The sequence below is a fragment of the Lampetra planeri genome, chromosome 47 (genome assembly GCF_965212315.1).
Source record: "Lampetra planeri chromosome 47, kcLamPlan1.2.h2, whole genome shotgun sequence".
Lineage (NCBI taxonomy): Eukaryota > Metazoa > Chordata > Hyperoartia > Petromyzontiformes > Petromyzontidae > Lampetra > Lampetra planeri.
In genome coordinates, this window is record NC_136153.1 from 4,443,731 (window position 1) to 4,458,496 (window position 14,766).

At 47.6% G+C, this 14,766-nt stretch overlaps 1 protein-coding gene across 1 annotated transcript in view; it reads right to left on the minus strand.

Moving 5' to 3' along the window:
• LOC144733522 (mannosyl-oligosaccharide 1,2-alpha-mannosidase IA-like) overlaps positions 1–14,766 on the minus strand; it is a 91,104-nt gene that overhangs the window by 22,957 nt on the left and 53,381 nt on the right. The window contains exons 5-7 of the mRNA XM_078615454.1: positions 8,577–8,671; positions 6,528–6,651; positions 1,110–1,203 (exon numbers count right to left, since the gene is read on the minus strand). Of these exons, the coding sequence (XP_078471580.1) occupies positions 1,110–1,203; positions 6,528–6,651; positions 8,577–8,671 (313 nt within the window). The remainder of the gene's footprint in view (positions 1–1,109; positions 1,204–6,527; positions 6,652–8,576; positions 8,672–14,766) is intronic.

Below are 14,766 nucleotides of genomic sequence, written 5' to 3' on the forward strand. Positions count from 1 at the left end.
CGAGAGCCACATACACACACACACGCACGCGCAGCAGCGTAGGAAACATTTCCTCAGGTCAACGCACGACTCTGGTTGAAATCTGCGTAGGTCAGAGTTTCAAACGCTGTGTTCTCTGACAGGGATGTACCGGATTCACGGCGAAGGCTTTCATCTCAAAGCGCTCGCGTTTTTATTCCGCCGGCTCATTTGGATTCCACCCCGAATATTTTAGCGACTACCACCGGCCAAGGCTAACCGCGGTAGCTCGAAATGCAAAGCCTCTCTCGCACGCTCGCAGTGCCATGAGCTTCAACGGCAGCTCCTGGCCGTCAGTGCGGCCACCAAAGAATCCGGGGAAGAGATGCACATTAATCTTATCACACCGCCTCAAAGTGAACCGGTCAAAGCACTGGATAACGTTCACTGCTGAAAGCTGGCAAAGGGAGCGGGGGGGGGTTTGTCTCTCAGTTATGATCAAATGGTTTTTCATAAGACACAAAAAGCGTGCGTTGAAATCGCCATATAGCAGGCTTATGCACTTACGGTTACCCCCCCCGGGATAATTTTAGGGCGATCGGCACCAGCGATCGTTACCACCGCATTTCCTATTGTAGAAATGTAGTTGCCAAAAATACGGACTGATCTGATCGCAGCTCCTCATGGCGGGCGACTGGGACGGCCGCTTCCAATCAGATCGCTGGTGGAGGTTCACGTGACTGTCCGACGTCAAGCTGTCTCGTCATATGAGAATAGCCAGCTTCAGGTCGGTGCATCGGTGAGATGTGGACGGATGAGAGGGGAAAGCCTCGTGATCGATTTGTTTTCCCGCTAAGCAAAGCTCATATTGTAATGGGTTCTACTGAGTGAGTGACTGACTGACTGGAAATAACCGCCGCATAAACGATACCGTCACTCTGATTCCGTTGCCCGCTAAGTTGAAGGTAGCCGCGCTCATGGTTAATGGGTTTGCCGGTGACGGTTACGAGCAACGATTAGCCATAAAAGTGTGCGAGAGAGATCGTGGTCTTGGGGATAACCTCCAGTTGGTAACAGCGCAAAGCACGGGAGGGAGCACGCCAACGCCGCTGGGATAATCACGTCAGGGTGAATCCACTTCTCAAACTCACATTGGCCCCAGCGTCCTGTGCGTGGGTGGAGGTAGTTGGGGTAGAGCCCATTGGGACGGTCCATCTTCTGCAGGATCCCACGGATCTTCATCACCTGGGCGACGCAGAATGAGAATCAGAGTATTGACTTATACCCGAGGAATCCGATGAGCTGTGAAAATCTTTTTCACAGGTGTCCTCAAAGTGCAAGCCAGAATGTTACAACAAACAATAGAAAACATACAACAGGAATGCAAAGTACAGGAAAGGTAAACAAATCACTTTTAAAAAATATACGAATAAAACAAAACAATATTTATCTTACCAGGTAAAGCCCACTGAGCTATTTAGCTCTTTTCCAGAAGTGACCTGGCCATAAATGATAGCTCAACGAAGTGGCTTATGACGTGGAAATTTATAGCAGCCAAATAATCGAAACGCGTGACACTGATTCGAAATGTGGACTGAAACCGGAGGACCCGGAGAAAAATCCATGTGACCACGGGTATCGAACCCACGAGCATCTACTTACCAGGCCGCCGCGACGCCCCGAAGGGAAAGTACACGGCACGACCAGGCTGCAGATGCAGACATTTGAGATTGAAAAATGAAAAATAAAAAATGATTGTGAGCGCCGTGCTCACGCGCATTCACCAACGGAATAGGATTTCTCAGAACTCCAGCAGAATGGACTCATCACACCTGTGCATGAGTGAGATCTTATCAGATCAATAAGCTGGTCACATATTTTACTCAAATGTCCATGTAATGTTAAAATTGCTTTTTCTGCCTGTGGTGTATGAATGTTGAACTTCTTTTGCACTAAACGTAGCCCACGGTGCCAATCGGAGGTGCGGGGAAAGGACAAGACACTAAACACAAAGAGCAGTTATAAACAAATTAGTTTTCAATCTAGATTCAAAAGTGCAGAGCTCCAAGTGGCATCTTAATATCGGAAGGAAGAGCGTTCCAGACGGCCGCAGAAGTCTTTATTCGATGGTTAGCCAAAGGCCGCTGCTGCGAGGATGACCAGCGATCTGCCTAACGGAAGCTAACGGAGCGTTTGTGGGTGCACGCCACCTTATTACGCGCTCCATTTTTTTCTCAAATGACCAAATGTGCTAAACTAGAACAAATGCCACCTCCACACAGAAAGCACCTTCCCTCGGATTTATTACGAAGATACAAAATAAGCCAAGAATGTGTGTGTACTGCGCGTGACGTCACTCCACATGCTGCACCCTTCCCCATTAACCATGAGGGGGTGACGTCACTCCACATGTCACCCCCTCCCCAAGACCAATTAGCGCGTGACGTCACTCCACATGCTGCACCCTTCCCCATTAACCATGAGGGGGTGACGTCACTCCACATGCCACACCCCTCCCCAAGACCAATTAGCGGGTGACGTCACTCCACATGCTGCACCCTTCCCCATTAACCATGAGGGGGTGACGTCACTCCACATGTCACCCCCTCCCCAAGACCAATTAGCGCGTGACGTCACTCCACATGCTGCACCCTTCCCCATTAACCATGAGGGGGTGACGTCACTCCACATGCCACACCCCTCCCCAAGACCAATTAGCGGGTGACGTCACTCCACATGCTGCACCCTTCCCCATTAACCATGAGGGGGTGACGTCACTCCACATGTCACCCCCTCCCCAAGATCAATTAGCGCGTGACGTCACTCCACATGCTGCACCCTTCCCCATTAACCATGAGGGGGTGACGTCATTCCACATGCCACACCCCTCCCCAAGACCAATTAGCGGGTGACGTCACTCCACATGGGGCAACCCCCCCCCCCCCTCATTAATAATCATGAGCTGAACAATTTTTCTATTTAATATTTCAGATTTACTGCAATCTACACCCGTCCTTGGACGGGCAAGCTAGTTACCAAGAGGAACAGATGACCGACATCTACGCTTTGCCAAACCCTTTCCATTTATTGAACTCTGGTGTAATAATGTCACAGAGAACGTAGATGAGATTTTTACTGAAAAGAGCACAGGGCAATCAATTTATAACAGCGATTTTTTTTTTTGCCGTGCGATACAATCGCAAATTTATGACACGTTTTGAAGACTTATATCTTACCAGTTAAAAAAAAAGCCCCACACTTTCTTGAAGTGGGAGATATTAATGAAAAGGTCACACTTGGACTAAAATAATGAATATAAGCCAGACCTCTCTGTGGCACTGCATAAGAGTGATTTTTTTTTTCCTGCGGGCTACAAAACGGGGGAGATGTTAGGATGATGAGGAGGACATTCGGAAGTTAATTTACGGGAAGAAAAAAAAGAATGAGCAAAATCGGAATAATAAAACGCACCGGTTTTCCATTTGAACACGCACGATTTATTTTCTTACGCAATCTCATTTGGTTACTCTCCCATCCGACGGCTTCAACAGAGCTCGGGGGGGGGGGGGGGGGGGGCGAAAAACATTCGACCCAAAAGCGGCGGCGGCACCCGCCCTCGGCACAAAAGGGAGCGCGGGGAAACAAATTCGCGGCCCGGCGACACGAGCTGGGACAGCAGCGAGGCGCTCGGAGCAGGATCAAGGAAATGGGAGTGGACCGAGGGGCCTCTGCTCGTCGCTCTCTCTGCTCGCTCGCTCCCGAGATTGCACAAAAACCACGACGGCGTAGAACGGGCGGGAAAAATGCAGGCTTCGGTCAACGGGGGAAAAAAACGTTCATGGAGCAGTGATGTCGCCGGAGGAAATTGCCTCGCGCGCGGTTCAAAGTGAGCCATCGTACGTACGCGTGCTCAACTTCTCTCGCGCCATACGTAGCAAACCGTGCTGTTCGGTGGTGAGGGGGAAGGACAACAAACTGAACACAAAAAGCAGTTCTAAACAAAAGGGTTTTCAATCTGGATTTACAAGTGCTTGGCTCCAGTGGCTTCTTAATATAGAAAGGAAGAGCGTTCCAGACGGCCGCAGATCAATGATTAGCCAAAAGCCGCTGCTGCGAGGATGACCAAAGTTTGCGTCATGGTTTATGCTCCCTGACGAGACCAGCAAGGTATTGTGGTTCAGCAAGGTATTTACTACGATAATGAGCCAAGAATGTCTGTGTGTCCCGCACGTGACGTCACTCCATATCGGCCAGCCTCCCTCATTAATAATCATGAAGAGGTGACGTCTTCCAAATGGACACCCCCCCCCCCCACATTAATAATAATTAGCGGGTGACGTCACTCCACATGGGGGGGGGGGCGAGGCGCCTCCTCGGCGTCAACTCACAACCCTCACTACAAAGGCAGAACCCTCACGTCACGCGATCTCCGTGACGCTGTTGAGATATCGAAGTAAAAATGACCTCGTGATGAACAAGGGATTATAACCTTAAAATGAAATAGGTCTGTGTCACCGCAGCCTTACAAATTGCACACGAATTGATGCAATGAATATCACGCCGCGGTCGGCTTTTCGCTTGCAAGGTTCGGATTTACAGAAATACACCCGGCCTTGGATGGGCAAAAGGCCGAATATCACACCACTTCTGGGCACGGACTGCGAGTATTATTAAACATAATGAACCACTATTAAAATGGCCGATAATACCAATTGTGCACGACTGTCAATAAAATTCTGTTCTCTCCCTAAAGGGCACTGCAATGGTAATTACAGACTTTTGCACACGAACAGCTTTGGTTCAGGGTCAAGGCCATACAGCTCTGTCACTGGAAGATTAAAGATCCTCGTTTTTTAACCACTTACAGCGGAGGGTGAAGTACGTTCAAGGAAATAGCCTCTTGAGGCAACAACAAAAACTGAAGAAAAGTATAAACTCCACGCGCACTGAAATGGAATTTAAAATGTCATTTAGTTTTGGGGCAAAGGGCGCCCACCATCAGGCTAGTGTGACTAAAGATTGACGTTCAGTGCGCATACATTTTTTAGATACGGGGTCAATAAATGCTGAATTAATTACTTATGAGGAGCTGTGCATATTTCACCCATACACAGCGCACACACGGTTGGCTACGTACGGTGTGAAATAAGTTCAACGTACATACGTACGTACATTGTATTGAGATAAATGCATACGCTAACATCAGGCTAATGTCACTGCATACCGATAAACGATGTGTGACGGAGTTTCTGAATTCGTGAAATAATATGATTAATTGTGAGTTAAATGGCTTATTATATGATTACTATAATGATTGTTTACCCAGATAAGCCTCAAACCGAGTCTCAGGACTCTTCCAGGGAGGGTCCTGACAAGTTTTCGCAGTAGGCAGGTGGTGATGGAGCTACGTTTCATCCCTATTGAGTAAATTATGCAGCTCATTTTAAAGCAGAATGGTGCTGGATACAGCCAGTCACATTCTGAAAATGTGATGTATTAACTTTGATTCTTACCTGCTGTGTATCGATAGTTCAATGTGAAGGTGCCATTGTGTTGAGGGACTACTGCTGTGGTCTGGGACTGTTTTGCTGGTGTCTTTGCTGCCTTGCCCAAGCCTGATAAATCGGACTTATATAATTAATATATTTACATATTTAGTTACTTGCTTAACAATTTCTCTATTTTGCACTCCCGTCGTGTTGTTTGTATTGTTTGCTGTTGTAACTTGCTGACCCCTTATAATACTGGACATCGTGAACAAGAGCTTCAAACTCTTTGGTTCTTTCGGTAAAGTCACGTAGGTAAAAATAATGAAATAAAATAATAAATGTAACCAAATTTTTTTTTTTCACGTACGTGACTTTACCGAACGAACCAAAGAGTATGGATCATTGCAGTCACGAAAACTTCAAATCTAGAATTAAGAGCTTCAAAAGCTCATCGGATTCCTCCAGCATTCTAAACAATTCTGAAGCATTGGGATGTTTTGCCAATACCAGTTAGTTTTTTGCGTAGAATGATACTCAAATAAAAATCATCCAAGGGAGAATACCAGAAAACCAAGAGGAAACCCATACAGAGCAGGCAGAGGACATTAACAACTCGATGTAGAAAGGCAACCGAGTCAAGAATGAAACAGCCCTTCGCAGGAAATATTGCGGTTTATAATACGAGTCCTGAATACAATACAATTGATTTAGAGTGCCTATTTTGAGGCTGTTGATGTAGTATTGTCATCAATATGCGACTATACACATCCTTTAGTGAGTCTAAAATTTAAGAACTGTGTGTTCCGAGGCCAATGCCAAAACTGTTAAATCCAACCTAACCGTGCAACAGCAGCAACGAATGAAATTATTGGCACAGCTTATGGGAAAAAAACACAAGAAAGCAATGAAGCCATGAATAACTTAACAGACGAAAGACAGATTTTCAAAGTTTAACTAGAGTGACGCAGGGTGCATCAGGAAGGCGTTTTAGCCTCCCTGGTCCAAGGAGTAAGCCGATGTCACCTTCAGATGTGTTCCCAGCTGACGCGGTGTTGTTGCGATAGCGATCGGGGCACTCACCAGGTCAATGTAAGAGGAGTCCCCGGTCAGGTAGCTCAGGTGAGCAAACTCCAGGTGCAAGGTGCCGAACTCGGCCAAGATGCTGCATCCTGACGACGCCCAGTTCCAGTTGCGCCCCACCCCGCTGGGAGACACGGCACGGCACCGACACGGCACAAGCACGGCACAACAACCACGGCACACGCGGTGTGAGCGACGAGCATCTCCCCAATGGCCCCCGACAGCTGTTCTCCACCATGGGATCGCCACACCGTGATGTGAGCCAGGCAGCAGCTCACAGCACTGCTAGGTAGCATCAATCCAATCCTCCCCACCCACTGCCCAGCCACCCGGCCAGTGGGAATATGAAAATGGGTAGATGTAGGAGGTGCAATGACTGCAACTGTTGCCAAGCACACGTGATACGCAGTAATCAGCTCGTGTGCAGGTGTTAACCAGAATAATTACGGCTTACGACCGATGATGATGATGAGCTGGAAGGGAGGATGGATGACTGTGCCTGTTGCCAGGTCCACACGATACCCACGCTTGGACACAGCCAGTAATGCCAACAGATACCTCTGGGTGGTGACGTGCTAGCCCACGCAATTTCGAGCGAGCCCGTGGGCAAAATATAATGTTCGCGCACACACACACGATGCTCTATGGGCACAACCCAGAGGCGGTCCCGACCACTCCCCATCTATCCCGAGATCGCAGAAGCATCCAGCAACACTCCCACACAGTTTGCATCAGGCCATGCTAATTTCTGCTGCAGCGGATGATTAAGTGCGCGTTTCAGGGCATAAAGAGGCCAATTCATCACGTCCGTCTTTCAGCAAGCGCTAGGGACCAGCGAGACACTTTCCCGAGCACATTTTCCGTCGAAAATGGATGGCTCCAGCAGAGTCATGAAGAACATTAGGAGGACATATTGGACAGTACCACCGGCAGAAAAGTGGGATTAACAGGGCAAATTAAAAATTAAAGGATCTTGGATCAAAGCACACTGAGCTGCCGTTATTAGCAACGGGGAAAACGGAGGTAGCGTGACCGATTGCTTGAGAGCCTGTTTTGCCATTTTCACACACACACGTGGAACAACCACGTGACAAACACTCCAATATCACCCCCCCCCCGCAAACCCCCATCTGTGACGGCAACGCGCCAAATGTATTTCTCACTTGCACGCACACCCGACACAAACAAGTTTATCAAAATCAGGCACCCAGCAGAGGCGCGACAATTGAACGCGTAAAATTGCGCACGACGGGCATAGAGGAAACGTCATGATTGCATGAAAACACGGCAACATATATACGATGGATAAGTCACATGCGATGGCAGTGCAATACAAGCCGGCACGACACCGGGCATAACAGTGCTTCTCGACGTTCCTCGGTTAACGTCTTGGACAAGCGATCAATCCACAGGTATCGGATTCATTCTCCCGTGGCGGCAGTGGAAACAAGGGTGCGAGTTTCTTAAATTCTTTCTAGATTTGAAGTTTGTGACTGCAAGGATCCATACTCTTTCGTTCTTTTAAAAAAAAAATGCTGTGCTTGTCACACCTGATGATGAGTGCTTGTGTTGCAATCGAAACGTCGTGATTTAATTTATTTATTTTCATTTTATAATTTTTATTTTATAATTTTTTCACCTACGCGACTTTACCGAAAGAACCAAAGAGTATGGTTTCTTAAATTCTGCCACCTCTGTCCACCCAGCTTGAATCATCAACGGGTACATCACAGTTAGTTGATCGGCTTGTCGCATGTGATAGGGTATAGCGTGGGTACTCCAACCTATTCCAAGATGTGCGTAGTATAGCGTATAGCAGTGTCGTGTCTATTCGTGTATAGTGGAGTGTTTGGCAGTGTATTGTATAGTGTTGCATGTATGTAATGACTCATGTATGATATAATTTCACACATTTTTCAATCACCTCACGTACCTCCAGGGGTCCGCGTACCCCCCCACCCCCTCCTCCCCCCCCCGGTTGAGAACCACCGATCTCCGATACTGAAAACGTGTCACACTTGGAAGGGGGGGGGGAGGAGGGGGTCATACCTCTTGAGGTTGAGGAGGGCCCACGGGATGCCCGTTGGGGTCCTGAAGGCGGGCAGAAGCTTTTCGGCCAGCTCCACGGCACGGATCTTGAACACCTGGAGCGTTCACACGAAAGGGGCCACTGGGTCATTCGTCACGGTGGAATTCGGGGCGAAGGCAATCCTGAAAAGCGGGAGCATGCGAACCAAAAAGCGCACGCATTTATTCCGACAGAACCCGACTTGCGCGCGAACGGGCGCACCGATGGAGCCGCGCACCTGAGGATTGATCATTCACCGCTAACGCGCGGGGAAAATGTTGATCGCTGCAAAATTATTCGAACTTTGACGTGTGTCAATTGTGTATTTGGGCCAAACGAGCGAGTAAACATGTACAAGCTCAGCAAATAAAAATGAGAAACAATTTAGATTGCGACTGTAAAACAACAAAATTGCATTCTTGGATAAAACTACAACCAATCGACGTACGGGGGGGAAGGGCAAGTTAATTATTGCTACATGCTTATAAACAGTAAGTGTCCGTGCTTCGCTCGAATATATCTCTTTAATTACAGAACATTGCCCTTCATCCATCACACCAATGTGATAGTTGACACAAGGGGCATCGTGGTGGCGAGATGTTAACTCCCTTGCCTGGTACACAGGAGGTCATGGGTTTGATCACGACCCTGACGCGTGTTGTATATTTGGGGTTTGCGTGTCTCTCTCCCCGTGGTCGCGTGGATTTTTCTTCGGGTCCTCCGGTTTTTCCCCCCACATTTAGAAACATTTGGCTGATATAAATTTTCACGTGATAAGCCACTTCGTTGAGCTATCATTTGTGGTGATAGCCAGGTCGCTTCTGAAAAAGAGATATTTCGCTGTGGGCTTTACCTGGTAAAAAAAAAAAACACCGACACCATTTGAAATTATCAGGAATATTACATTATGCGACTGGCTGCAGAATTAATTTTAAAGTTTTTATGGAACACACATTGCTGGTTCCTCTTCAAACTAAGAATATAACTGAAACCCACCACAAGTTACGGTGCTCGCTTAAAAAATCATCACAAAAGCAGAGCGCGCGGAAAATATTTAACATTCGGACTGTCGCGTCCAGTACGTCGCAAATCTGACCGCTACGTATCCCTCCCAACCAAAGAACCGCCCACACCCAGTGCAATACTTTCACGGTCGTGTCGTTTCCTACAGATGTTCACGAATCTGACCTTTTCGCAAACAGTGATGTGTCCCTTAATCTCGCGTACATTCGCTCACTTCTCAAGCACAGTCAAGCATTTCCCCGTGTGCAGAGAAGCGTCACGCGCTTTGTTAACGTCGAGTAACCTATTTGTTGACGGTGTTGTAACTGTCATTTTCTATATATGTCCACATAACCAGCCTCAGCACGTGTAACGCATTGTAAAGATACTCGCCGCTTTCATCGCGACGTACGTAACCACGAGTGTAGGATCTGTACTGCATAGTAACATCTGTGCGGTCGCAGGATGCCCATGAAATAATTGAGCCTAACAGGTTTATGGGCCTGTCCTGATGAAATAAAAAAAAACATCTCTTTCTCTAGACCTCAATCCCCAACGAGTCAAATATATATACGACGACGTGCCGTGAAAACGTAGATTGTGTGGAGAATGCAAACGGGTTTCCGGTTTATTTTCTTTCACCAGGTGATGATTCAAGAGACCACGATGAGGCTCATTGGCGAGGGTGAACAGGGTCATCGAAACAACAAAAGGCCAAAAACACTAAAGTACACCGTAACAAAGAAAACAGAAATCATAAACAAAAATAACCGTGCCCCCTTAGGAATGGAAAGGCACTGCACCAAACACAAACCAATGGCAAATAATGCATTCCCTGATCTGTTTGACGCAAAAAAAGTCAAACAAATGTACGACGATCACGTACCAAACAGACATGGTGACAGAACAGGCCTATTTTCTATACAAATCAGTGCTCTAATTGTCACATTACAGCGACTGCATTTTCGTAGCAATATTTTAAAGGCGGACCCCTATTTGCCGTGGTATTTCATGGAACATTTAAATCTCACTTGTCCACATGAGCTAATCTCGCCTTTGCTGAATATATCCCTTTGTTCTGACTGAAACGAGGAGTGTGGGACCGCAATTATGACCAATGTTGAAAGCTGCGTATTACATTAATTGCTGTTATTATTGTGTTAACCACACAATGAGTCACGACATCATAAAAGAAAATGTCACTGTGATGCCATTAAATGGTTCTAACAGCATTATAAAATTTGCTAACTTTGGTTGGATTTTTCTTTAATTACGGCCTTTTGAATTTAGTGGGATAAAAAAACTCAATTAAAATGTATGAACAATACGACAAATTATACGCATGTATTAAAAAAAAAAAGCTTCGCCAAATAATTAAGCCATAGAAAAAAGGCGCATGAAACAACTCCATCAATTTCTAACAGCGGAATCCGCGTTCCGAACCGCTACGCTTTAAAAACATTAACGAAACGACAAAAAACAACAACCCAGCAAACACAAAGCGACTGGTGCCGTCACACTCGGGCAGCCTTCGCCCCCCACCACCACGTTGGCGCGATCCACTGCCAGCGTGATGGGCACTGGGGTGGCGCTGGGCGGCACGCGACGACAATACGGGGGGAGGGGGGGGAGTGAACCCCCCATCCAGTCTGCATGTAAATTGCTTCATTACGATCGCCCGTGCGAGCACGAAGAGGTGGCCACAGAGAGAGCGCCACCGCTCCTCCCATCGGCCTCCGTAAATCAACACTGGGGGTCAGGCGGTCCGCGACGGGCGCACGCGTGACGCGAGCACACCTACCCCCCCAATTCCCAACCCTTCCGGACGCTGTCTCCCCGACAGACCTGTTCTTCACCTGAGGACAGTTGCTTGCGTTGTGGCCGAAACGTCGTGAGAATTTTATTATGTTTTATTTTTATAATTTTATTATTTCCTTTCTACATGACTTTACCGAAAGAACCAAGAATATAAAGAAAAATCCTGATTCTGATTTCAACATTGGCAGAGCCTGCGGGAGGCCCAAGTCTGCATGTCGCAGGGATCTTTGGCGATGTTGTACAAGGCTACAGGGCCTCCTCTGTCAACCAGCTTGTGGGATGCAACTTAAGTGGATTGCAAGCGAAATGTATTTCTTCTCTTATGAGTTTCCCCCGACGACACTCGCTGGCCCGCTTTCAAATCGACAACTAACAATATAACGCGTCGCCAACGTCAACAACGTCGCCTTTTTCACCTTTGGTGTTCTTGTTGCCGAATAGAGAAATCCGAGCGGCGTCGTGTTTCTCGGGCGACGGTAGGGGCTCTGCGCTTGCCCGCTCGTCACTCCGAGCCAACTCCCGTGCACAGAAGTCTGCGTGTGCAATTTTTTTTTTTGCTAAACGGAACGTGCCCTGGAGTCAATCAACATCGGTTACTTATGGGGGACCTTCGTCACAACCTATCACGTGACCCACCACACAAGAAGCCCTTCTGTGACAATCGCAAAGTTACGTAAAATGTGCCCACATGTTTTTTTCCAACGCTTAATCCTTTAACCCAGGAGCTGTTGTTGGGGGGGGGGGTAACCTTTTCTTAACCTAGAGTCAGATAGGACTTTGGGATACCTTTAGTTGGCCACACATTAACACACATAAAAAAATATTCAGCACTGTTTGCCTACGTACGATGCAAAAGAAGTTCAACGTACATACATACCTTTGCATTATTCGTAACAAGGTGAAAATGTATTTTTATTAATAATATAGGCTCGCTAAAGACTCACCAGATCAAAATAGACCCCTCTACTGATTAGTGCATTTAAGATGTGTGCAGGAGCAACTAAATGGCCATTTTTAAGCGATCGGACTCGTGGCTACCGGCCACATTGAAATGTGAGTGACATTTTCCTACTCAAAGGCAAGACTGGAGTGCTCACCATCGCGGAGACTTTCCCACTTCACGATCCACACCGTTCAGGAGGCCACGCAAAGAGAGAGAGGCCAAACTACACAAAGGTTGACAACGTTCGTCACGATGAGGTCAGCGTAGCAAGCCTTCTCGCTTGCAGCATCTGTCTACACATGACCCTGCCCTGTAAAGCCAGGAACATTGGCTTGAATCTTGACTTCAAGCTTTCGTCACTGCAGGAATTCATATTCTTTGGGTCTTTTGGTAAAGTCACGAAAGACTCAAAGAACATTGGCTTGCTTCCTCATTTCTGCGGGGGGTGGGGGAGGGAGCTGACGTGGGTACGCGAGAGCTGTCGTGCGTGCGTGCGCACCGAGCGACACTCCCGGCAGGGCCCACGCCGCACACGCTAGCGGTGCGAGAGATTAAACTGAGGAATGATGATTCTAGATTTTAAGTTGTCGTGACTGCAAGGATCCATACTCTTTGGTTCTTTCGGCAAAGTCACGTAGGTGAAAATAAAAACTATAATAACATTTAACATTAAAATAACTAAATTAAATCACGACGTTTCGGGCACAACACAAGCGTCCGTCATTTTAAATTTTATTATCGTTTTTATTTTCACCTACGTGACTCTACCGAAAGAACCAAAGAGAGTGAGGAATGGTGGGCGGAGGGGCGCCACCACCGTGGCTCTGTGTTAACAACCTCGCCAAATTCTCGGTGCAAGGCACCTGGGAATCACGAAAACTTCGGGGGTTTCCATTGCAGGCGTCCCACCGTCGGTTGTGACGTGGCACCGCAGAAGTAACATGTGTCGGTGGGCCCAAGGGCATGTTATAGTTAAATATCTGTGTCGGACACATTCCTTGGCAGGCAATGAATGTAACGCGGCCAAGAGGACATCCACCGAAGCGATGAAACCAACTCGCGTGCGGGTGCTTAGTGGATTATCCTGTCGCAGGGTGGTTAAGAGATGCCGGCAGCTGAGGGGGAGGGCCTTCATCCAGCAGTGTATTGACCATGGCCGATGATGAAGTTGGAGAATTCTACGCGTTTGGAAATGGAGTTGGTATTCAAGTCCTTCGGAAAATCTCGACAGCTGCCGAAATAAAATTCACATTCTACGGAGAAGTCCTGTCTCTCCAAAGGTTACGTAGATAAATATATTTGATCAGGTAAGGCCCACTGAGCTATGTAGCTTTTTTTCGGAAGCGACCTGGCCATGAAATTATAGCTCAACGAAGTGGCTTATAGCGTGGACATTTATAGCAGCCAAAATGTTAATAACGCACGTTTCTAAATTTGGAGGGAAAAACTGGAGGACCCGGACAAAAAACCACGAGACAACGGGGAGAGAAACATGCAAACTCCAAATATACAGGCATCAGGGTCGGGATCAAGCCCATGACCACATGCATACCAGGCGAGGAACATAACGCCGCCACCCCGGTGCCCCTATATGACTCGACTGTGTATATTGCTAAGGTATAGTTACATGCTTTGACAATCGCTGTAAATATGCATAAGCTTCAAATTAGAAGCTGAGTCTGTCAGTACTGGAGTGTCATCAACATGAATTTTACACTGTGAAAGTCACAGGGGAAACCACGTGAAAGCTCACCGATTGAGGAAAGTGTGTATTGTCACATTATCCACTCATACATTTGGAATGGAATACTCACACACTGGACTTATTATTTGGACCATCACATTGTTATCAGACTTGCTGCAGAGGCTGCAATTGCCATGTATGCTTTCAGTGTGCAATGCATGCTTGAATGCGTTCTCTCCACGCTTAGATATTTCAAAAAGCGCAGCACCCAAACATAGAACAGTGGTCATGACGTACAGGATGGTTTAAAAAAATTATAATGGTTTTGTTGAACATTAGAGAGAATCTGGGATGCTGCCAAGATGTGTTATGGTTAGCGCATTGGACTTGCAATCAATCCACAAGTCTCTTAAACACATTCCTGCGGAGGGAGCTGGTAGGAACGTTGGGTTGCTCGGTCAATGGCCAGGGTCAACGGCGGCGTGGTGTATTCCGCAAATATGCCCAACTGTGAGGGCGGGCACAAGCCGACGTGAGTAGGTTAAACGTTGAGTTTTATAAGGGCACCACGGGGTGACCAGCCCCTCCCCACCCAGCCCCACCCCTCCCACCCCCCCACCCAGCCCCACCCCTCCCACCCCCCCACCCAGCCCCACCCTCCCCACCCAGCCCCTCTCCACCCTCCCCTCCCCACCCAGCCCCTCCCCACCCTCCCCACCCAGCC